The following is a 20,544-nucleotide window of genomic DNA, read 5'->3' as shown; positions in this document are numbered from 1 at the left end:
TCAGTTGATACCGCAAGCAGTCGGAACGGAGTGAATCTGATATGTTCATTGAGCTATAGTTACACCGAATACTAGTATTAATTGTACACCGTCACCCGACCCTGGAATTCCGAATTCGCCCTGTCCCATTAATGTCCACGCTTCCACTGCCATGCTCGCCCATAAAATAGACAATGGCGTATGGATTATGGCGAACCACTGTACTAGTACTTGCTTTCAGCCTCTTCGACTCGGGCGAAACCGAAACCATGAGATCAAAACTGCGTCACGGACACGTGGTGTTTTGAGCTCAATAGCAACTATGATATCGCTCGCATTCCTCTGGAGGTTTTGGTCAAGATTATGGTTCTGGAAGGGCATAAATCCCCCAATATCCTTGGTTTCACTTCCGACAGACATCTTGGCCGTCATTTTTGATTACCTCGAAGTTGGGGAAACACGCATCAATTTGGTGGCCTTGTCGCTCACTTGCCGCAAGCTACGTGTCGCTATACTACCACGCGTCTTTTGCGAGATACGTAGCCATAGTGCAGGCTACGAATCAGTGTGGCCGAAGTCACTCTGGCCGTTCTTCCGGTGAGCTTAAAATACGCGGTATGTTGTTGTAACTGAAAACACCAAGTACCCTCCAACTGCGGGATGAAGATACTCGAACTCCTGTGCTCTCGCCTGAACTGCTTGACGTCTTGTCCGCGTTGCCTGCGGTGACAAAGATTGTCTTGTCCACGGAGTCGGTTATACCCACAGATTTTTTCTCCGCGGTAGCTGGGCTTGAGACGCTACAAGTTCTGGAACTGCGGCAACTCAGACTAGACGGAGAAACGCCTTCTATGCCTCTGCCTTTCCCGTCTCTCACGAACCTGATTCTTTCCATTGTTGGACCAAGAGGCGTCACCCGAGTTTCCGGCGTCGACATAGACTGCGAAAAACAAAATGTCGCTTCCTTACTGAAGAATATATCACCCCGTCTTGAAAGGCTAACTATTTCTGGAGACCTATTGTCACCCTCAATATGCGACACCTTATGGCCAAAACTACGCGAACTCATCGTCACAGAGCACACTCCGATTCCCTACATCGCGCCTCACCAACTTTTGACACGCATGCCGGCACTGCACTCACTCTCGCTGCTATATACAGCTGACGTATCTCGCGACAAAACTGTTGGGTTACACCCACCTTTGACGCTGGCTACGTCAGCACATGATGCGCTTAACACCTACTCGCCGCACTTGACTGCCGTCACACTGGGCAACACAGGCCTACATGACCCCATCTTCGACCAGCTGCCATTGACACTGGATTCACTGAGCATTTTACCTATGTGGGACCTGCACGGTCACTTGGCATATCCCGGCGGGCTCGGCGAGGTCAGATTTTCGAGAAATGATGCACTAGAGTTTCTGCAACGTCTTGTCCGATTCAATCACCTCACCGAATTCGCTTTCGTGGCCATAATCGTCAACCCTAAAGCGGCATTCGTGGACCTGATTGCAGCATCGTTTCCCTCGCTGCAAACTTTGCACCTTGGGCAACGCGTCTTCCGAGAATTCGACACTTATCTTATCGAGATGAACGATGTAAGAGACGCTATGCTCCCTCCGCTCAACGCTCAACACCTCCTAGAGTCATTTTATAGCCTCGCTTGGCAATCTCCCAGCCTTACGACACCTCAAATTCTCTCTTGATGTCTACTACCCGGCGGCAAATCGCGGAGCTCCAGCAACCGCTGCATGGCTGCTTCTTAAGCAACTTCCAAACTTGCAGACGGTATCTTACCGATGGAGACACTATAGTATATCACCGCGCAGCGGCATTTGGTACTCGTGGGATCGTAGTATTCTACAACAGCCAATACCGCCTCAACTCCCACTCAAGCTTCCCAGAAGGGACGACATCTCAATAACGACTTAATGTACGAGGAATGGGTATTATGGAGTGGCTTTGTCAATTTTATAGACAACGGCGATTTCTCTTGCTACTTGAGCTTCAAGTTCTTGGCGAGGAGCCTTCCAGCTTGCTACTAAACTGTGAGATGACATCTTCCAAAGGTCTTCTTTATCACAATCAGAGTAGGTATCCATGGTAACTCGTCCTTACAGTTTATGAAGATGCCTTCATTAATGAAAGCAGAAAAGAACAACATGTAGCTTACCATCTACTGATCCACCGAACGGGTCCTATGGGCACATTGATTAGCGAGAAAAATGAACAGAGAAATGCGTACCAGCCAGTCTTCTGCTTCAAACCACTCCGGCGGCTCATCGAGTGTCAAATCCTTCTCCAATGCTCTCAGCATGTGTTCCCAGGGAATTCTGTCATCGCCGTTCGATATGCTGAGGTACCGTTGTGTGTAAGGGCTGTACATCGCGAGGTAGAGCACCAGAGTGTGGGGACGCAGCACTCTGTGATAGACAAAGTACTTCCGCAGCGTGGAGGAGCCGAACATTGCGAGCGGGCCTGCAGAGCTGGATGCCTTGAGCAGCTTGTAGCCGTAAAGCCAAATCCGCTTTGGGTCCGGTACGCGCGGTATTGGGGTGAGCTGCTCTTTGGAGCTAGAAAATCGTCAAGGCGTGCGCCCCGCGCTTAGAAAAATATGCCTACAACCAAGGAAATGTGCGATTGATTCCCAAAACACTGAGGAGCGAGGGAGGTGCTGGGTTGTGTTACTGCGCAAACTAGAATACGAGGAAAGGAACTCACGAGGGAGCCTCCGTGCCAGCTCACGTTCAATAAAATCTAGTCAAGGTTTGAGTCGTGCCTGGCGCCCACAAAGAGTCCATACCATCGACAGTATTCTGCGAGTTTAAGGTTGGTGGAAAGGGGGGAAAATATCAGAGCGCACCTGTTCATTGAAGATTCTACCATCATTTAAAAACCAATGGGGCCGCTCGCCAGTTAGTGCTATCTCTTGCTCCATTGCCCGCAGTTCCGAAGGAGCCGGAATTTTGTCGTCGCCGTTTGCGGCGCTGCAGATGCGGCGTGTCGTTGGACTCCACACGGCGAGGAAAATGATGGTTGGGTAAGAGTCGAGATGAGCATAAGCAAAAGCGCGTCGTCGGAGAGAAGCGAAGATTAGGTCAAAATTGTGGTCGTCTTTCGGGTTGCAAAAATCATGATTTTTCAGAACGTAGCCATATAAACAAACTTCGTCTTGCCACGGTGGCATCTCAAGAGGCACAAGATCGTATCCAGTACTGTCAAGGGTTGAGCGGGGAGAGAGCATTGTCGATGCCATGGTTGAAGTCAAAAGGGGCGCCGTGACAAGAATTGCAACGCTCGCCCATAAAGTAAAAAACGGCGATTTCTCTTGGTATGTCGACAGCCTTCCAGGTTGCTGCTAAACTGTGAGATGCCATCTTCCAAAGGTCTTCTTTATCGTAACCTTGACCCGTTAACTTATGACGAGCTGTACAACTGTGTCTACAAATGTTGGTATTTCCTTCCCATGTCCTTTAGTATGCCTCTTAGCCACTAATGTGCTGCTGAAGCGCCTTGATCTCCTCCGCATCGACTCCCTCCAAACTCTTCTTGTAGCTATGTCCGAACGCCTTCATACCCTCCTTCTTCGCCTTCTTGAGCACGCGCTCAAAAGCATCCAGTCCCTTGTCGAGGTCCTCGAGCGGGGGGCCAAAGCTGATGCGGATGAAGTGGTGACATGGCGAGTTGAACAGGTTGCGGCGATGCGAAGGGTTGATATCGAAGAATATGCCTGGGATAACAATGGTCTGTTCTTTCAACAGTTCTTCGAAGAAAGTCTGGCCAAAAGGTCAAAAATGAAGTTCGAAGAAAAGCGATCAGGAACGCACGAGGCCATTGTTAAGAGGCGCGGGGAGATGCTCAAGATTGAGCCAGATATAGAAGGTGCTGGTGGGTGGAATATCGACATCGAGATGCATGTTATGGAGCCTTTTGAGCACGTGGTCGCGTTTGGCCTTGAAATGCCTCTGAAGTGCTTCCTGGGTGGGTGTGAGTATGATAGAGGGCCCCGAGTTTGTGTCATACCTTCTCTTTTTTGACGTGAGCGGGGTCGAGCAGGGGTATGGCGGCGAGTTGCAGACTACAACATATTAGTTGCACGTGATTATCTCGAGTTGAAATGACATACGGATGGTTAGCGCCACCATCCAAGAACGAGCCTGCAGAAAAGGCTCAGGCAAAATGTGACTGAGATCTAGGTCAATATATACCTGACTGCGACAATGCAGTAACCAAATTTTTAGGGCCAATGACCCAGCAGACTCGCCAGCCTGGAAGACGCCAGTTCTATAACTGGTTCAGAACTGTTCAAAGAAAGCATGGACAAGCAAACCTTGGTTAAACCGTCAATGATCACAACCGAGTCCTGTTATCTAATCAGAACTGAGAAATATCATGGCAGGAGGCATAGACTGACTCTGTCGACATCGTCAATATATTCCGCTGCCGAGATGGAATGGCCGTAGTCTCTTTCGCTGTCCGGATAGATGTACCACGAGTAGAATTCATCGAGAATGACGGTGGTTCCCTCACGCCCAATGGCCACGAGCTCTTTAAGATCTTTGCCTCTGAAGGAAAAGCACGCGTCAGAGCATATTAAAAGTGTAGCTCAACATACTTGATAACCTGGCCTGTCGGGTTGCGTGGGTTCGATGCTAGGATGACAGCAAGACCTTGTGTTTGAATGTCCCTCTGACGTCCGCAAAGTCAAAATCCGGCTAACAATCGCTTGCAAGAGAAGTACCTTGGTTTGCGCAATATCTAAGCGGTATTTTGTCTGATAAAGAGTCAGAGGCGACTATGCATCGCAAGTGAGATCTACCTTGGGATCGAGGCTAATCAAACGCGTCAGAGGTGTAGCAATTACCAGGCAAAACTCACGCAGTCGGGACGGGAACGAGGCGTCTGAATGAAGAAAGCATCTGATCATAGGCAGTGTAATCTGGGACTTGATACGACTGCCGAACGGAATGACGTTGAATGAGATGTGAGGAGTGTGTTCAAAAGACGTACGGTATAGACATCGCCAATGACCGCAGCGACTCGCGAAAGCCCAGCGCGACCTCCGGGAACAATGCACACATTTTCGTAGGTATATTTGCTTTCCTTGTTCTGGCGGTAAGTGAGGTTGTAGAGATTTGCCACAGCCTCGCGGAGCGCTGATGCCAATGAGAAAAAAGAATGATGCGCCGAAAGACAAGACAAGCCTTTGACACCGGTGGTTGGGGCGTATTCAAGCGAATCAACGGGGAGATCAACGGCCTTTGGGCGGGCGGGGGCATTGGGAATATCGCCGACCTCGGGCGCTCCTTGGCCCAAGTTGGCCCATTCATGCGACGCGGCGTAGCTGAAACTGCACAAGAGAAGGACAATCAGTTCGATCCGTTGTAAGCGAGCAGACACACCCATTGGCCATCGCACGATCAGAGCAGTAGATGACCCCAGTGCTGCCTAACATGCTGTAAATTTGTGGCTGTAGCCAGACCCCAGACTTGCTGACCTGGGTGGAGGATGCCGGGGACGGTTTCTTCATCCTGTTGATCAAGTCAGTGATGAAGTTGGGACTCTCGTCGACCTCAACTCACGGCACTAGTGACTTCAGGGTATGAGGCACCTTTAGGCGCATGCCCAGCCGATGCGCGAAAGATCTGGTAGACGGGTTAACACTTTTTTTACTTTCGCAGGGCGGCGCACTTTGTGGGCCTCTGAGTCGTCTTCATGCTTGAAGTGCTTCACAGCGTCGGTGACCTGTTCCCAGACATGAGTAAACGTTTCGCGCCTGACAAGTGGATGGGGAAGATGGAAGTGCATGGACTTGTGGCTGGAGTACGGGAGTTTGGCTCACAAAATCTTTGAACCGCATCAGGGGAGTACCCGGACGGGACGACTGTCTGCTTGGTGGAGTAGATAGCGACGACATGGGGGAACGAGACTAAGTTCGAATTAGAGAAACCGCGGGTCCAAATTGACATCATGGATGCGTGCAACGTGTATTTTTATCGTGATCGCATCAACAGAATCAAGATTTAGCTCGTCGAATCGAAGGGCGCGAAAGCAGCCTTGAATGCTTGCGCATCTGCCCTCTCCTCATCGTCTGGTAGTACGCATGCCTTCCAATCCTCTCGCTCCCGCTTTCCTAGCAGCGTCGTCAACACCGCTCTGTTAATATTGATCAGCTCAACGTTCCCAAAATAGGAACCTTTGACTTACCTTCCGAACTGGAGGTTGAATGGACCATAATCTTTAATGAGGTGGACCAGTTTCTTCCCGTCAGGAAGATCTACCCTAAAGTAGCTTCCACGGCCGCCAGCACAAGCTTCCAACGCCGCATCAGCGTCCTCTTCGAAATCAACACCCGACATTCGGCCTTCAGAACGGAAAGCATTCTCAACTTGACCCTTGAGAGCAAGCGGGATGGGAACAGCTTGGACATGCGCATGTCCTCCTTTAGCACTCAATCTGCCCACTTCGAAAGCGACCATTGCTGCGCCATATTTGGCGTACATGGCCCTCAACGCAGTCTTGTGCCTAATTCTCATTAGAAAATTTGAAATGATAATAGTGAGACAGACTTTTCAGTTTCCTCGTTTATCGGACCAGCTAGGTCACCCGGAATTGTCGAGAACGTCGGGTAGTGCGTTATTGGTACGATTAGAACATGACCACCCCCCGGAACTAAGGTTGAATCTGCTGCCGATTGCGTTGGCGGTATTTGGCCCTTGGGAAGTGTTACATAACACTCAGCCCCGATGGCCACAATGAGATGCTTCCTGAAACACAATGAACATTAAGAGAATATTGAACGTATCCCAAAACTCACGCCAGGTTAGGATTTGAAAGACAGAACCAACATTCGTCAGCTTTGATGAAGTAAGTTTCAATCGAAACAAAGCTGAAAATACTGACGGGCAATTTCCTTCGGTGGACCCCCTCGTCTACCTCTCCCTCCATCTCGTAGATTGCTGGGCCTATGACTAGAGGCAGGACAGTCGTCGATGTAGTGTTCCTCGCTACCACATGCTCGACATATATACCCTGGTTTCGGCTTCTTTCCACCAGTGTCGCCAAGCTGGAATCTTGTTGGGCAATCCCGCACCAGATGTCCGGGCTAGAAAGCATGAATAGCAGGTTAACGCGGAGCAAGAGCCCTACCGTGTTACATATCCTGCAAACGTATCCTTCTGGAGGTTTTATCCGTTCCGGACAATCATTAATAAGATGCTAAGTAGTCTCGTCAGACCAAGTCAAAACCATTGAGAGTTGGGGTTACTTCGCTAGATTCACAACGGTGGCATTTGTATCCGGGAGGAGGCTTCCCAGGTTCAGTTGGAGCGATTCGCGTCCGCTTTTGTGGGTGAGGAACATTGCCAAAAATGAAGTTCTCTCCCTCCGCTGTACTTTCAAAGGGCCGTTTTGGCACCCTCACAACGGAGTCAGTGAATGGATTCTTGGTTGTGTTGGCAGGGCGGGCGGGTGGTGGCGCCGTTGCTGAGTTTGGCGCGATACTAAATGCATAAAACCACTGCGCTCAGGTAAGAGCGAAAAAGACGAAAAAGATAAAATTAACCCGCTGTTTCTTCCCTGCAGTGGTCTCGCCACCGAAAGCACCCAGGCTCACGAATCGGGACACTCGGCCGCTTTCGTTGTCCCAAACGAAAGGTTCTCGTTCCCAAAACATTGAAGGCTTTCCTCCGCTGGCTGCGAAGTGATATCGCGGTTTTACTTTCCGGATCGCGTCGTCGAGTGGAGGTGCACCAATCTGAGAAAGTTCCGGAGCGGGTAGGGTAGCAGCGGAGTGGTTGACGACAGCGGCAGGCCATGCATTGGTGAGAAGGATGTCGATGAATTGGGAGGAGGATGCGTTAGCCTGGATGTCGGCAAGAGACTTGTAGTTGTGCTTGGAGGACGAGGATGACGTGGCCAAAGTGTTGGATAGCAGTCGTTCCACAGTCTGTGCTGCAAAGTATGGTGATTGGAAACCCTGAGCTCGGTAAGTACTAGTGCTGATTCGAAGGGCTATACTGCGCGACTTGCCGGTGCTGCCTCGGCAGTGAAGTGGATTTCAGGATCATAGCGGCCACCTAAACATGCTATGCGCAACCCACTCGCAGTTGTAATCATTCCAGACTTGCCTAATGACCATTTCAGTAAACGTTACCGCAATAAAGAACGAAACAGACTAAGAAGGAATACATTCTTGCAGAGTTCACCCTGGGTCTTTGCAAATCGTTGGATGACGTCGTCGGAAAGTGGGTTGTCGCCTTGCATAATATAGCATTCGATGGGAGCTGGAGTAGGAGTTGCTGGAAGAGTTGGGCCAAGCGAAATGAACTACGCACCTTCCAGCATGCCGTCTAGCAGTTGCTTTGTCTCCTCTTCAGCTCCAGTATCCCCAGGTGGCCCAAAAAAGTCTCCAGTGCATAGGACAAGGTCAAATTTGCCATGTTTCGCGTCGATAGCTTTAATTTTGGCGAAGAGGTCGCGTATAGAGCCTGCGGCAGACCCTACAGTCAGTCTGAGGAGAAATAAGAATGTATAGTGCTCAGTTGACGCGCCGTGCTCACATTTTGACGGACATGGTTGGGGGCAAGCTGATCGTGGTCACGACTTGGTTTCATCTTTGCCTCTCACACCACGACCTATTCGTCGGGTGTCTACCCAACCTTTCTCGCTACTGCTCGTCGTCATCGCCCATCAAGTTTGATCCCGTCACGCCCTCCAACTTTTACGACCCACAGCGACAACCATGTCGTTGCTCTCGGACCGACAGCGGGAGGATCTGTGCGTTTTTGCTGCTGTTTTAAGTATAGCTCTCATCGCCTGGTCAGCCACAAATCGATGTTAGACTACCTTTACGCCAATAACTTCACGCAAGCATTCAATGCGCTCAAACAAGAGGCTGAGACAGAGTACACCCCCGACCCCAAGGCCAAGTATACTGGTCTTCTTGAAAAGAAATGGACCAGTGTCATACGTCTACAAAAGAAGGTACGGCTATGAGCGTTTTTGAACTGCGTCAACTCAAGAGTTGGTAGATAATGGATCTCGAAAACCGCAACTCGGCACTGCAAGAAGAGCTTTCTCAAGCCCCCGCCAAACGAGCGGCATCGCAATCAGACTGGGTTCCACGAGCGCCAGCTGCACATGTTCTTACTGGTCATCGTTCACCCATCACAAGAGTCGCATTTCATCCACAATATTCGATCCTCGCTTCTGCAAGCGAAGATGCAACAGTCAAGATATGGGACTGGGAGACGGGCGAGTTTGAGCGCACTCTCAAGGGACACACAAAGGCGGTTATGGATGTCGATTTTGACCACAAGGGCCAGTTGCTTGGTGCGTTGCCCATCTTTCCTTTCTCAGTATTCTCTCTTATACTGCGTAGTAACGTGCTCTACGGACCTCTTCATCAAGATTTGGGATACTCAAAATGAATGGAAGAACACCAAGACATTCCCTGGCCACGAACACTCCGTCTCCTCTGTCCGATTTATGCCGGGCGACCAGTTCATCGTCAGCGCCAGTCGAGATAGGACAATTCGCGTTTTCGATATTGCTTCGACGTAAGATCCTCTCAGTGCAACTACTGGTTTATAGAACGTTCTTGTCAGGCATCTTGTCCGCACAATCACTGGCCATTCGGATTGGGTCCGTTGTGTTCTACCTTCTGACGATGGCAAGCTTTTAGCAAGCGCGTCAAACGATCATGTGTGTCCACTTCCCCCATAAAAATGTCCATTGACCTTTTCTAGACCGCTCGTATCTGGGATCCTCTAACGGGCGAGTCTAAGATGGAATTCCGCGGCCATGAAAATGCCGTTGAAGTCGTTGCGTTCGCCCCACTTGCAGCTTATGCTGCTATTCGAGAGTTGGCCGGTATTCCTGTAGGTATTCCTTGCATCATCTCTGAGTCATCTCAGCCGCATTTGGTAGACGACCGATAGGTCCAAGCGATCCGGGGCCTACATCGCCACAGGCGCGCGAGACAAAACAATCAAGCTTTGGGATGTTGCGAGCGGGCAACTTCTACGAAATCTACCAGGGCACGACAACTGGGTCCGGGCCTTGGCCTTCCATCCGACAGGAAAGTACCTGCTTTCTGCGTCGGACGACAAAACGATTAGGGTTTGGGAGCTCTCGACGGGTCGGTGCATGAAAACTGTCGAAGCCCATGGACATTTTGTCCAAACTTTGGCGTGGGGAAGACAGGTTGTGTCTGGTGCAACTAAGACCGATGATGTCAAGGTCAACGGTGATGCTAGCAAGAGCGACGCGACGGAGGAGAGGTTGGCAAACGTTGTTGCGACTGGAAGTGTCGATCAAACAATCAAGATTTGGCTTCCTTGAGGCTAGCACTTAGCATCTGGACGTGGGTATCTTAGTGCAGTTCCCGTCTCTCGCCCGCACTACGGCTTCCGACTTTCTTCTGGGTGCAGGAGGCGTGCTCTAGATTTATTTGCCACTAGGCACTTGGGACTTTTGTTATATCTGCCTAGTACGTTTCCAATACCTTGCGCCTGTTCCATGTCACAACTTTTCTTAGGGCTGCGGTAGAGGATGCAAACATTCTTTCGACACACGATAAAGTACTATCATACTACTTAACGCACAAATTAGTTGCCCATGCCTCATCTCACGTTCTTTCCTTCACCTCTCTACCGCCATCCTAATTTCTCTCTTTCCTTCACTAGGCATTTTCTCGAACACATACCCAGAAGTTGATTGTGATATCATTCCAAAGCTGTAGTTTGTAACACATTAGAAGCTATCTATTCATTGCGTTTGGAATTGGTCAAGTTAGGACAGCAAATCGAAAGCAGTTGCACGAGTCTGATATGTGCCGTTCACATGATGGCTACAGAGGCTTCCTCCGCTTGTTTCTGCATTTTGAGCTGCTTAGCGTATCGTAGGCCGCATGCATTACACAATGTTTTGGGCCCACTTGGGCCCTTTCGCCATTCTGGGGAGTTTGTCTGCCCACAAGTGATGCAAGCATACTGGTCGGATGGGCCTGTCTTTCTTGGAATCTAGATAATATTAGTGGAGCAACGGACAAGCGATAGATTACTGCACTTTTTTCTTGCGATTGCTGTCGTCTTCAACGTTAGAAGATGACGGGCCAGCTGAAACTGGCTCGGGGAAGGAGTCATTCGAATGGACCTGAGGGGAAATGGCAAGGGGGTGTTGGTTGGGAAAAGTCGAAGACATTGCGTAAACAGGCTTTTGGCTCGACGGGGAGGCTGGAGACGACGGACTTGACAGTGGGGCCCGCGCTCGTAACTCAGCAACTCGTTGTTGAAGGCGCTCATTCTCTTCCTCGAGTTCAATGTACGTATTCAACCTATTCGGGCCTTAAGTGACGATAAATTGACAGTTAATTGCGAGCTTACGTCTCCAGACTTTTGCTCGGGAACGGTTTGGCGACGATGAACATCACTTGAAGGGGGGTGTCGTTCTCAGCGTCCTCGCTTGCCGCCATTTGCGGCCTACCAACCAGTTCAAACAAATCTGTTGAGGAGACACCCTTCAGCCGAACATAGGTAGATAGTATTGGTTCGCCAGATTGCAGTGATTCTTGAAATACGTTAGCGAACTTCCCATGGTCTTCCTCTGTGAAATCATGATCGTTCGTCCCTTTCGTGCTCAGAATGCGTTAAACGGTGCAAACCATGGATAAAGTCTGTGAAGTTTTGATCAAGGATGTCCGTGTCATTCCAGCCCAGTGTATTCTTGAGGCCGTTTCCGCAGTAGAGAATGTTGGCGTGTCGAGAAAGAACGAGAAGAAGAACGTCAACGAGTTCTGTTATGACGAGATCAGCCCATCTCTTTCTCTTCCCGAATTCAAAGTTGGGGGCAGCATTGGACAGCAGGAGTGGTGCATCAGCCATGACAGGTGGGAGAAAATGGTGATTAGATTAGTCAGTAGGGAGTCAGGGCGCGAAATGATTGATGGCACGTGTAAGCGTGACTCCGTGACACAACGCGCCTCTTTCTTCACAGTCATGGTCCAGCTTTCCGCCAATTCGTGCATATCGCTTCACACTGCTGAATCCACAGATCTTGACGTGTTTGACGGGACCCACACACTTCAGGTTCTCTCAGTCAAGCCCGTCGAGAGTCACGCAGCTACTGCTGTTGACCGATACCGCATTATCATTGCTGATGGCATCCACTTCGTTCAGGCCATGCTCGCCACCCAGCTCAACCATCTCGTTTCAGAGGATAAAGTCAAGAAGTACACCATCGTCAATATCACAAAAATGACCTGCAATTATGTTCAAGAAAAGCGGTGCGCGACATTTTTTTACCCTCTCATCCGTCGTTCTGACACTGTAAAATAGGTTGCTAATCATTTTGGGTCTCGATGTCATTCAGCAGTCCGATGTAAAAATCGGAGAGCCTACCCCCTTGGCACCGGCTCCGAATAAGTCTGCTTCAGCATCTACAACTCCAGCGGCACCGGCACCAGCAGCATCTTCCTCTTCTCGCCCACCACCTGCTCAGGCAGCTGCCCCGAGTAAGGCACCTCGGCCAGCTCCTCCTCCTCCAACAACATCCAATCATGGCTCGATTTACCCCATTGAGGGGCTCAGCCCCTACCAAAACACTTGGACGATTAAGGCTCGGGTAACTCAGAAGAGTGACCTTAAAACCTACTCTAATCACAGGGGAGACGGCAAGCTATTCAATATCACTCTCATGGACGACACAGGCGAAATCAGAGCGACGGCGTTCAACGAAGTGGCTGGAGAGTTGTACGACCGGATACAGGAGGGCAAAGTCTACTACCTCTCGCGTGCTCGCGTCAACTTTGCCAAGAAGCAGTTCTCACATCTCAATAACGAATATGAACTCGGCCTAGACAAGAACACCCTTGTTGAGGAGGAATGTTTCCGTATTCACATTCCTAGAAACTGTCGCTGATTTGCTGTCCAGTGCACTGACCTCACCAACGCTCCAAGCATCAAGTACAACTTCACCCCTCTCAATGGACTTGAGGGCTTGAACAAGGATTCGACTTGCGGTAGGACAACCTTATTCAAGGGGAGGGATAACTGACTGGTACTCAGATGTCCTTGCGATCGTTCAAACCGCCGGTGAACTGGCCACGATCACGTCCAAGCAACAAGGTCGAGAGGTACCTGTGGTGATATAACACAAAGCTTATATCTCACGTGATTCTAGATCTCGAAACGAGAATTGACCCTAGTCGATCAGTCGAAATTCCAGGTTCGAATGACCTTGTGGGGAAAGCAAGCAGAACAATTCAACTCCGAAGGCTCTGTTATTGCGTTCAAAAACGTCAAAGTCGGCGATTTTGGAGGTTCGCAGCCCTTGGTCGAAAACCTGTTGTTTAAAATATCCTAATCTGTCTTTTAGGGCGTTCACTATCCTTTTTTAGCTCCAGCAACATGTCTATCAACCCACCAGATCTGGAGGCGGCCCAGATCCTCCGCGGTTGGTTTGACGATAAGGGCAAGCAAGAGGAGTTCCAAGCATACCAATCGACTGGAGGCGGAGGTGGTGGTGGTCCCTTTGAACGTGAAAAGCTCAAGTCTATTGCCGAGGTCAAGGCTGCGGAGGTGGACGAAACGAAGCCCACAAGTCATTCAATCAAAGCAACGCTGTTGTTCATCAAGCACGACAATATGTGGTATCCGTCTTGCCAGACCAGCACTTGTAACAAGAAAGTCACGGACGCCGGCGACGGGTGGATCTGCGATGTATGCAAGAAAAAATTTCCCAAACCCGAATATCGGTATAGATTCTCTTTTTTTGCGGTCTCGCGCTGATCAACATTTTGGCAGTTATATCATGTCGATGGCGTGTGCTGACCACTCCGAACAAGCGTGGCTGCAAGGCTTCAACGAAGTAGGGACGGTTATTTTCGGTGGAAAGACAGCAACAGAGCTTGAAGCTATGAAAGTAGGTTCCCCGCCCGTTCATTCACGGACACATTGACGATGGGGACTTCAGGAAGAAGGCGCCGACGCGTTCACAGCTTTTGTACAAGAGCACACATGCGAGACCTTTAACTTTGTGTTGCGGGCGAAGAAGGACGACTATAATGTGCGATTTTGTGCCTTCATCGGCTTATTTTGTGCTGAAGAAGTTTACAGGGTCAAACCCGTGTGCGGTATGGCATCTCGAAGATATTACCGATTGATTACCGAGAGGAAATGAAGTCCATGCGCGACCAGCTGCTTGGTCCGTGGGGACAGACGGCAATCTAACGCTTTGGCTAGCCCACTTGACCCAACTCTGATTCATGCTCGTATGTACTCCGTTACGTCTCACCACCTCTCCTGTATTATTTACTGCTCAATTGACGTCTGCCACACTGTTCCACTAAAAACAGCCCGAGGATTCAACTTTCCAAGTTATGAACGCGTTTTTCCGTGACTTTTTTTGCTGGACAATTTAAACCTAGTTACTTCCCGGCCAGTTCAGGCTTGGAACCGCGCCTTGCGGCTCTACCGTCGCTTCCGGCGGCTCTCCCGGCCTCACTCACCGTAACTTGCTCCCCTCACCGGGCCAGGATGGAAGATCAACTATTACAAAGCACTAGATCAAAATTTCAAGTCCTGCGGATCATCCAAACTCTCCTTCTGTTAAGTACAATGCTCCCAAGCGGACATCGTCATCCTACACGATGCAAATGGTGGGAGGCATTGCGCGGGTTTCAGCGCTCGGGACGCTACCAACGACCATTCTTGTTGTCGCGCTCTACACAGTGCTCTTCCTTGCCGTTTTTTATACCGACAAGGTTCCTGCAGTTCCGAAGGACCAACATGGCCTTAACCTGACAGAGGCATATGTGGATCTTGGTCGTGTAAGATTCACTCTTCGTTGAAGATGTCAAAGTCAACTTCTTCCTAGATCGCCGCCCACCCTCACCCATTTCTGTCGCATGCAAACGACCAAGTGCATTCCTTCATTCTCGGCCGCCTCAACAGCATCGCAAAACTCCACCCTCATGTTGAGGTGGTCAACGACGTGTTCACGAATGCTTCATTGCCGGCTTGGAACGGTGGTGGGAACGTTGTCTACCACGAAGCAACGAATTTGCTCGTCAAGGTCCAAGGCACGGATCCCACCAAGCCGGGGGTGCTCTTCTCAGCGCATTATGACTCGGTTTCAACCGCGTCCGGCGCAACAGACGACGGGATGGGTGTGGCTACTCTGATTCAGCTAGTTCAGTATTTCGGCGAAAACAGACCCACTCGGACAGCAATCATCAATATCAACAACGGGGAGGAGGACGGGCTCAATGGGGCTTATATGTCGGTCTCCTACTCGGTTGTTCAGCATCGAATAATCTTGTTTGAACAGATTCACACGCCATCCATGGGCGAATCTGACCGACTCGTTTCTTAATCTGGAAGGAGCTGGCTCTGGAGGGTTTGTCATTTCCCTCAGTGTGTCGTTTTTCCTTATAGCATTGCCAGCCGCCCTCTGCTTTTCCGGGGCACCTCACTTGCGACCATTGAAGCATTCCACGTTCCTCATCCGCATGCAAATGTCATTTCCGCCGACGCATTTGCGATTGGGCTCGTCCGTTCCGGCACAGACTATAGTGTCTATACCGAATCTGGGATGCAGGGACTTGATTTCGCGTTCTACAAAGGTCGAAGCAAGTACCACACCAAATACGACGCAATACCGTATACTGTGGGCCACGAGGCGGCATTGTGGGCCATGATGGAGTCAGCAAAATCGGCTGGATCGGCGTTGTTGAACAGCGATGAAACACACGGAGGAGGCCCTCCAGCAGTATATTTTGATCGTGCGTTTTTCGGTTTTGTTCGTCCCATTAAATTCAACTCCGTAGTGTTTGGCCTTTGGCTGGTGGTAATGCCGTTGCGCTGTCTCTATATCGTCAACATCTTCCTCTTGGTCGCTGGGCCGTTGGTGATGGTGGTCGTAGCTGTCGCTGAAGCGTCAATTCTTCGCGGGCGTCGAGCTGAGAGCGAAGACATACTAAACGATGAGAATTTCCAATCCAATGTTCCATCTAACGGCGCGTGGTCATGGGCTAAATTCTGGGTTGGAGTCGGTGTTTCGGTGGCCCTACAAGCATTGCTTGTCTTTCTTTATCTGCGATTCAATCCTTATGTGGGCCATCCTTTGTTCCAGTGACACTTGCTGACTCGCTAGTAGATTGTTCATTCCCGCCCTTCTCTGGTAATCACCTCGTCGTTCACCCTTGCCTATCTATCTCTTGTTCTTGTCACAACGCCGGTTGGCAAGCAGGTCATGTATTTCCAGACATACATCCTGACCTGGATTCTCCTCGCCTTGTCAACCGTTGCTGTCAACGCAGGGATCGGTGGTGTTTACTTCGTCACAGCGTGGAACGCCGCGATCTGGCTGGCCTGTCTCCTTGGCTCCATCGAAAACATGGTTGGAGCACAACATCAGCGTACTGATTATACTGCATTGCCCCACCAAGACGACAAACAGCCGGTTGAAGACGGAGGAGAAGAAGCAGTTTTGCTCTTTCCCGAGCCTCAAAAGCGAGAGGAAAGCGGTGCCCTTCAGTGGTGGATCCCCCAACTTGTGCTAGCTGTTGGAGTGCCTGTCACGCTTCTTATCCACATTACTGTGCTGATGGTGGCCTCACTGTCCCAAACGCTGGCTGACGGTAGTCCACCAAACATAGGTGAAGTTGTGTTTGCCTTGTTTTCACTATTTCTGATCTTCCTCGGTCAGTCTACATTGTCATTTCCACCCTCATCTTTATGACGGTGCTTTGCATCGTTCCTTTCACCTCCAGGATCCATTCGTTCATCACGACGACGTGCATTATCCTCTTCATCGTGGCAACAATATACGGCCTGACGACGTTCCCCTTCTCGGCCCAGGAACCACTGAAGGTGTCCTTTCAGCAAACCATCGCGCTGGGCGACGTGTCTTCACCGAATGCAGAAATCAAGTTTGCCACCAGCACCGTTATCGGTGTGGAACAGCATTTTGTGCAGGACTTGTTGAAGATGATACCGAGCGCAACGGAGCCATCAGCAGAGCTAAGATGTGTCGCGAACAGCACCGCGATACCAGGGCTCGCTGCGTGTTCCTGGAAGTCTCAGCTGCTGTCCTTGCCATCGCCGGATGACAAATCGACTGCCCCGGCGAGATGGGTCACTGCCAATGCGACAATATCAGGACCAACATCCGCGCGATTCGTAGTGGCGGCGAGAAATTCACGCGGGTGTCGACTGACTTTCACCAACGGCAATCTGCGCGTGAAGAGCCATTTCGTGCACGGTGCAAAGGAAGGGAAGGTATCGGTCGCCGAGGAGTACACTGAGATGCTCCTTTGGAGTCGACAATGGGGTCGGCAGTTCACTGTCGATGTTGAATGGGAAGTTAAGGCAGGAGAGGCGTCAGACAGAAGGCTGCAGGGCACGATTTCTTGCTTGTGGGCTGAGTATGCGAGCGGGAGCGCGGGGGTCAATGAGACGGGGCGGATACCAGCTTTTGAGGAAATTGTCACTCTCCTGCCAACCTGGGGGGTGGTCACGAGGCAAGCGCAGGGGCTCGTCAAGGCGTCTTACACGTATTCCGTGTGACGATGAAAATGTACGGACTGCAGTATTTATGAAAGCAAGACCCCAAGGTCAATGATGATGATCTATTCCAAAGGAGGAATGCATGAGGGTACAGACTATACTGCGCTTCCCTTCATAACGTTATTTCCCATATTCTATACTAATTAACTGGAAGGTTGACGACGGAGGGGTTGGGATACAACAAGTGCAAAGCTTTAAGCGGAGTAGACTTGTGTGTGGGGTGATATGTGACCGTGACTGATATGTCAAGGTCACCATCCAAGCTTGATTCAACCACCGAATACGATTTGGAGTTTCCACCGCGGCAAGGAATCCAGCTCTGCAAGCCCGCTCGAAATGCTCGGTCCCTCCACGCTGCGGCAGTATTTTGTCTATTTCATAGTGTCAACACCAGTACTCTGGTGATCTACCTCGCGATGTACAGCCCTCTTACACAAAGCGGTACCTCAGCGTGTCGAACAGCGATGACAGAATTCCCTGTGAACACCTGCTGAGAGAATCGGAGAAGTTTCAGAAACCTGATGAGCCGCCAGAGTGGGTTGAAGCAGAAGACTGGCTGGTACGCATTTCTCTGTTCATTTTTCTCGCTGATCAATGTGCCCATAGGAGTCGACCCGTTCGGTGGATTAGTAGTATAGCAACCGTCCAACCACTCCCCTCATAGACTGATTTTTTTTGCAGTCTGACTGTGGGAGACAAGATCAGTAGATGGTAAGCTATACAAAGATGTTGTCCTTTCTGCTTTCATTGACCTTTTGCAGATCATATTAACCATTGAAATCCATAGCCGTTTAAATTCATGAAGCAGGACGTGATGCTGTAGTACAGCGGTCAACTACGACCCTCCGCCAACTCGGACAACTTCTCCTTGAATAAAGGCACCAGGTTGTCCATCCATACCGTCTCCACGCCGACATCACTCCAAGTGAATGTCAAATTTACTGCCCCTGTTGGGTCGCCAGCAACGCTGCAATTGAACGCCCCGCCAACCACAACATCGCTTTGCGCAAACATAGTCCTCCCAATGGTCCATTTCCCTTCCACCGCTGGAGCTGTCCACCGCCCTATATTCGAAAGCGTGAACCCTACTTCGCGTTTTCTGCCTAGAAGGCCGTGGAAGTAAACGTCGAAGCGGCCGAGAAGCAAATTCAGCAGCCCGATCTTTTCTCGGCCCTTGCTCTTCTGCCCTTTCAATAGCTGAGCCAACCGAGCGGCTTCGTTCCAAGAAAAGTCATTGGCGAGTGGGACGCTCGTATTGACGGCCGACGGGTGGTCGCAGATTTCGTAGTCGTCAATGCCAGTCATTCCCCGCATCGACAGCGCAACGAGCCCTCCGACTCTGTTGTACTTCCTCTTCGACTTTTCGTCTAGAAGGCTCGACACTACGCATCCTAATAAGACGTAGATCGCGCCGGTCAGGGTCGCCTGATTTGCACGACATACGACGAGCAAGTTTCGGATTGTCTGGGGAGGTATTGACTGGATTCGGACATGAGTGTTGCTGAGATCAGGAATTCGGGGAGTTGGTTTCGCGGTCCATTCCTTGCTGGCCGCGGTTAGTGACTGGGGTAGAATGAGCTTGGAGAGCTCATGGACGACGAGTGAAAGCGATGGTCGAACACGTGTGGCTTGGTCCACAGCCGGAATCATTGTTGTTGTTGGCGGAACGTGAACAACGGGGTCTGAAGAAAAGTCGATAGCAGCCTTTTGCAGAGCTCGCAAAAGTTGGACGTGGAACGCTATGCTGCTCATCCCATCGGCGATGACATGATGGAACGTGAATAAAACGGTGTTGTCCGTGAGGACCTGCAAACGCCAAAGTGGAATGTCGGATGAAGTGTCGAAGCCATGTAGTAGCTGGCTCTCCAAGGCTGCCTGGAGGTCATCGCTTTCTGAGAACTGGACGATGCGCGACAAATCTATGTTGGGCAGTCGCGCGAAATAGTTGTCGGGGTTGTTATCTTTCTTCTCCAGACGGACACCCAGCGCGAGGTGAGACTCGATGACTGCGCGGAGGGCGGGGTACAGTATTTCTTTCGTGAGTTTTGTTCTCTCTGCCGTTGTGTACCGTGCTACGCCAACCACACAAGAATCGAGGCCCAGCGTATGTCTCATCATGTGAAATTGTTCCAGCACGCCTGAGGGGAAGCTGAGCAAACAAACAATCGTGGAAAGAGGCCACACCTAGTTTCCGAACACGTTGGAGTTTCGACATAGCACTTAGAGCGAGTAATTGAACTGAAGTCGCGTTCTGTGAACCATTTAAATTCGTTGAACCGAGCAGCCGCAGAGCCGCGACTTGGTCAAATTTCTGACGACTAATATTGATCGTGTCGGGCCAAGCTGCGCAGGAGTCAACTGTGGTGTGCTTGTTCCCGCAGTCAGATCTGAGCTGAACAATTTGGGTCAATGACCGTCTTTTCCAGTGGGTTGTCGATGTGCTAGCGCTCACAAAAATTCAAGCGATACGCTCTATCACAGAACAACGGAGCATTTTTTTTAAAAAACTCGAGCTCTTGCTCCTCAGAAATAATTTTCTCATTGCAGGGCGTGACGCACGAGCGTTGGAGCCTAGACTCGGATTTTCCTAAGTGAATTATTGCCATGTCCCTCTTTCCGCAGTGTTCGTCTAGTCCGAATCCTAGCGGTGTGGTCGAAACTGGCAGGTAGCTGTGCGGTAACACTTGGAATTTGCCCTAGATCTTGAGGCTTATTGAACAAGGTCCCAGTGCCAGTCTAGTGAACGGCGCGCTGGGCCCGGCGTTATTGCCATCACCAAATCATAGTAATCGGCGCTGTTGCACCAATCGCAATCTCTTCTTTGTTCCTTCTTAAACCGAGCGGCGGCTATTGGAGGCGCAAATTCCAACCAACTTGAACCTCCCTTCATAAGGCCCAACGTGACAGACACTCAAGACGCGTCAAGTAAGCGGTATAGCTGGGATGAGGACGAGGTGTTTTAAATTTGTGCTGTTGAAGTTTCGGAAGGCTT

General features: G+C 50.4%; 9 protein-coding genes across 9 annotated transcripts; 4 read left to right on the top strand and 5 right to left on the bottom strand.

The window, feature by feature from the left end:
- Positions 1–295: 295 nt before the first annotated feature.
- Positions 296–1,914, top strand: MIND_01094400 (uncharacterized protein; the record flags this gene model as incomplete). Its single annotated transcript, XM_037367513.1, has 3 exons — positions 296–576; positions 623–1,580; positions 1,627–1,914. Exons 1-3 carry the CDS (start codon positions 302–304, stop codon positions 1,912–1,914), a joined length of 1,521 nt encoding a protein of 506 aa, XP_037216907.1. The 5' UTR covers positions 296–301.
- A 206-nt stretch (positions 1,915–2,120) lies between these two features.
- On the bottom strand, positions 2,121–3,238 carry MIND_01094300 (uncharacterized protein; the record flags this gene model as incomplete). The annotated part of the gene is made up of 6 exons (XM_037367512.1): positions 2,121–2,180; positions 2,228–2,555; positions 2,605–2,656; positions 2,704–2,739; positions 2,786–2,798; positions 2,846–3,238. 6 exons carry the CDS (start codon positions 3,236–3,238, stop codon positions 2,121–2,123), a joined length of 882 nt encoding a protein of 293 aa, XP_037216906.1.
- A 229-nt stretch (positions 3,239–3,467) lies between these two features.
- On the bottom strand, positions 3,468–5,899 carry MIND_01094200 (uncharacterized protein; the record flags this gene model as incomplete). Its single annotated transcript, XM_037367511.1, has 17 exons — positions 3,468–3,758; positions 3,810–3,959; positions 4,006–4,060; positions 4,109–4,139; positions 4,191–4,266; positions 4,313–4,345; positions 4,397–4,547; positions 4,598–4,671; positions 4,724–4,756; positions 4,802–4,814; positions 4,861–4,937; positions 4,993–5,332; positions 5,385–5,430; positions 5,480–5,513; positions 5,565–5,627; positions 5,674–5,727; positions 5,795–5,899. 17 exons carry the CDS (start codon positions 5,897–5,899, stop codon positions 3,468–3,470), a joined length of 1,626 nt encoding a protein of 541 aa, XP_037216905.1.
- Positions 5,900–6,005: 106 nt separating this feature from the next.
- Positions 6,006–8,563, bottom strand: MIND_01094100 (Nuclear protein; the record flags this gene model as incomplete). The annotated part of the gene is made up of 12 exons (XM_037367510.1): positions 8,544–8,563; positions 8,319–8,494; positions 8,160–8,267; positions 8,002–8,111; positions 7,547–7,960; positions 7,250–7,501; positions 7,132–7,200; positions 6,886–7,087; positions 6,800–6,839; positions 6,552–6,749; positions 6,190–6,507; positions 6,006–6,138 (listed from the first exon to the last, which is right to left on the bottom strand). The coding sequence occupies exons 1-12, from the start codon at positions 8,555–8,557 to the stop codon at positions 6,006–6,008; spliced, it is 2,034 nt and encodes a 677-aa protein (XP_037216904.1). The 5' UTR covers positions 8,558–8,563.
- A 162-nt stretch (positions 8,564–8,725) lies between these two features.
- MIND_01094000 (Nuclear distribution protein PAC1) lies at positions 8,726–10,326 on the top strand (the record flags this gene model as incomplete). The annotated part of the gene is made up of 7 exons (XM_037367509.1): positions 8,726–8,760; positions 8,808–8,967; positions 9,015–9,315; positions 9,365–9,542; positions 9,591–9,687; positions 9,732–9,863; positions 9,913–10,326. The coding sequence occupies 7 exons, from the start codon at positions 8,726–8,728 to the stop codon at positions 10,324–10,326; spliced, it is 1,317 nt and encodes a 438-aa protein (XP_037216903.1).
- A 497-nt stretch (positions 10,327–10,823) lies between these two features.
- Positions 10,824–11,876, bottom strand: MIND_01093900 (uncharacterized protein; the record flags this gene model as incomplete). The annotated part of the gene is made up of 4 exons (XM_037367508.1): positions 11,648–11,876; positions 11,370–11,589; positions 11,053–11,320; positions 10,824–11,006 (listed from the first exon to the last, which is right to left on the bottom strand). The coding sequence occupies exons 1-4, from the start codon at positions 11,865–11,867 to the stop codon at positions 10,824–10,826; spliced, it is 891 nt and encodes a 296-aa protein (XP_037216902.1). The 5' UTR covers positions 11,868–11,876.
- A 45-nt stretch (positions 11,877–11,921) lies between these two features.
- MIND_01093800 (Replication protein A subunit) lies at positions 11,922–14,213 on the top strand (the record flags this gene model as incomplete). The annotated part of the gene is made up of 9 exons (XM_037367507.1): positions 11,922–12,268; positions 12,321–12,855; positions 12,916–13,003; positions 13,050–13,117; positions 13,165–13,303; positions 13,360–13,738; positions 13,788–13,905; positions 13,957–14,049; positions 14,100–14,213. The coding sequence occupies 9 exons, from the start codon at positions 11,922–11,924 to the stop codon at positions 14,211–14,213; spliced, it is 1,881 nt and encodes a 626-aa protein (XP_037216901.1).
- A 383-nt stretch (positions 14,214–14,596) lies between these two features.
- MIND_01093700 (Peptide hydrolase) lies at positions 14,597–17,552 on the top strand (the record flags this gene model as incomplete). Its single annotated transcript, XM_037367506.1, has 7 exons — positions 14,597–14,812; positions 14,860–15,263; positions 15,313–15,381; positions 15,429–15,766; positions 15,812–16,095; positions 16,141–16,642; positions 16,693–17,552. The coding sequence occupies exons 1-7, from the start codon at positions 14,633–14,635 to the stop codon at positions 17,550–17,552; spliced, it is 2,637 nt and encodes an 878-aa protein (XP_037216900.1). The 5' UTR covers positions 14,597–14,632.
- An 831-nt stretch (positions 17,553–18,383) lies between these two features.
- On the bottom strand, positions 18,384–19,770 carry MIND_01093600 (uncharacterized protein; the record flags this gene model as incomplete). Its single annotated transcript, XM_037367505.1, has 2 exons — positions 19,737–19,770; positions 18,384–19,690 (listed from the first exon to the last, which is right to left on the bottom strand). The coding sequence occupies exons 1-2, from the start codon at positions 19,765–19,767 to the stop codon at positions 18,384–18,386; spliced, it is 1,338 nt and encodes a 445-aa protein (XP_037216899.1). The 5' UTR covers positions 19,768–19,770.
- Positions 19,771–20,544: the final 774 nt, after the last annotated feature.

The sequence above is a fragment of the Mycena indigotica genome (genome assembly GCF_014461135.1).
Source record: "Mycena indigotica strain 171206Taipei chromosome Unknown Mind.scaff0009, whole genome shotgun sequence".
Classification (NCBI taxonomy): domain Eukaryota; kingdom Fungi; phylum Basidiomycota; class Agaricomycetes; order Agaricales; family Mycenaceae; genus Mycena; species Mycena indigotica.
The sequence above is the reverse complement of the archived record's forward strand: the minus strand, read 5'-3'. Positions and strand labels throughout refer to the sequence as shown.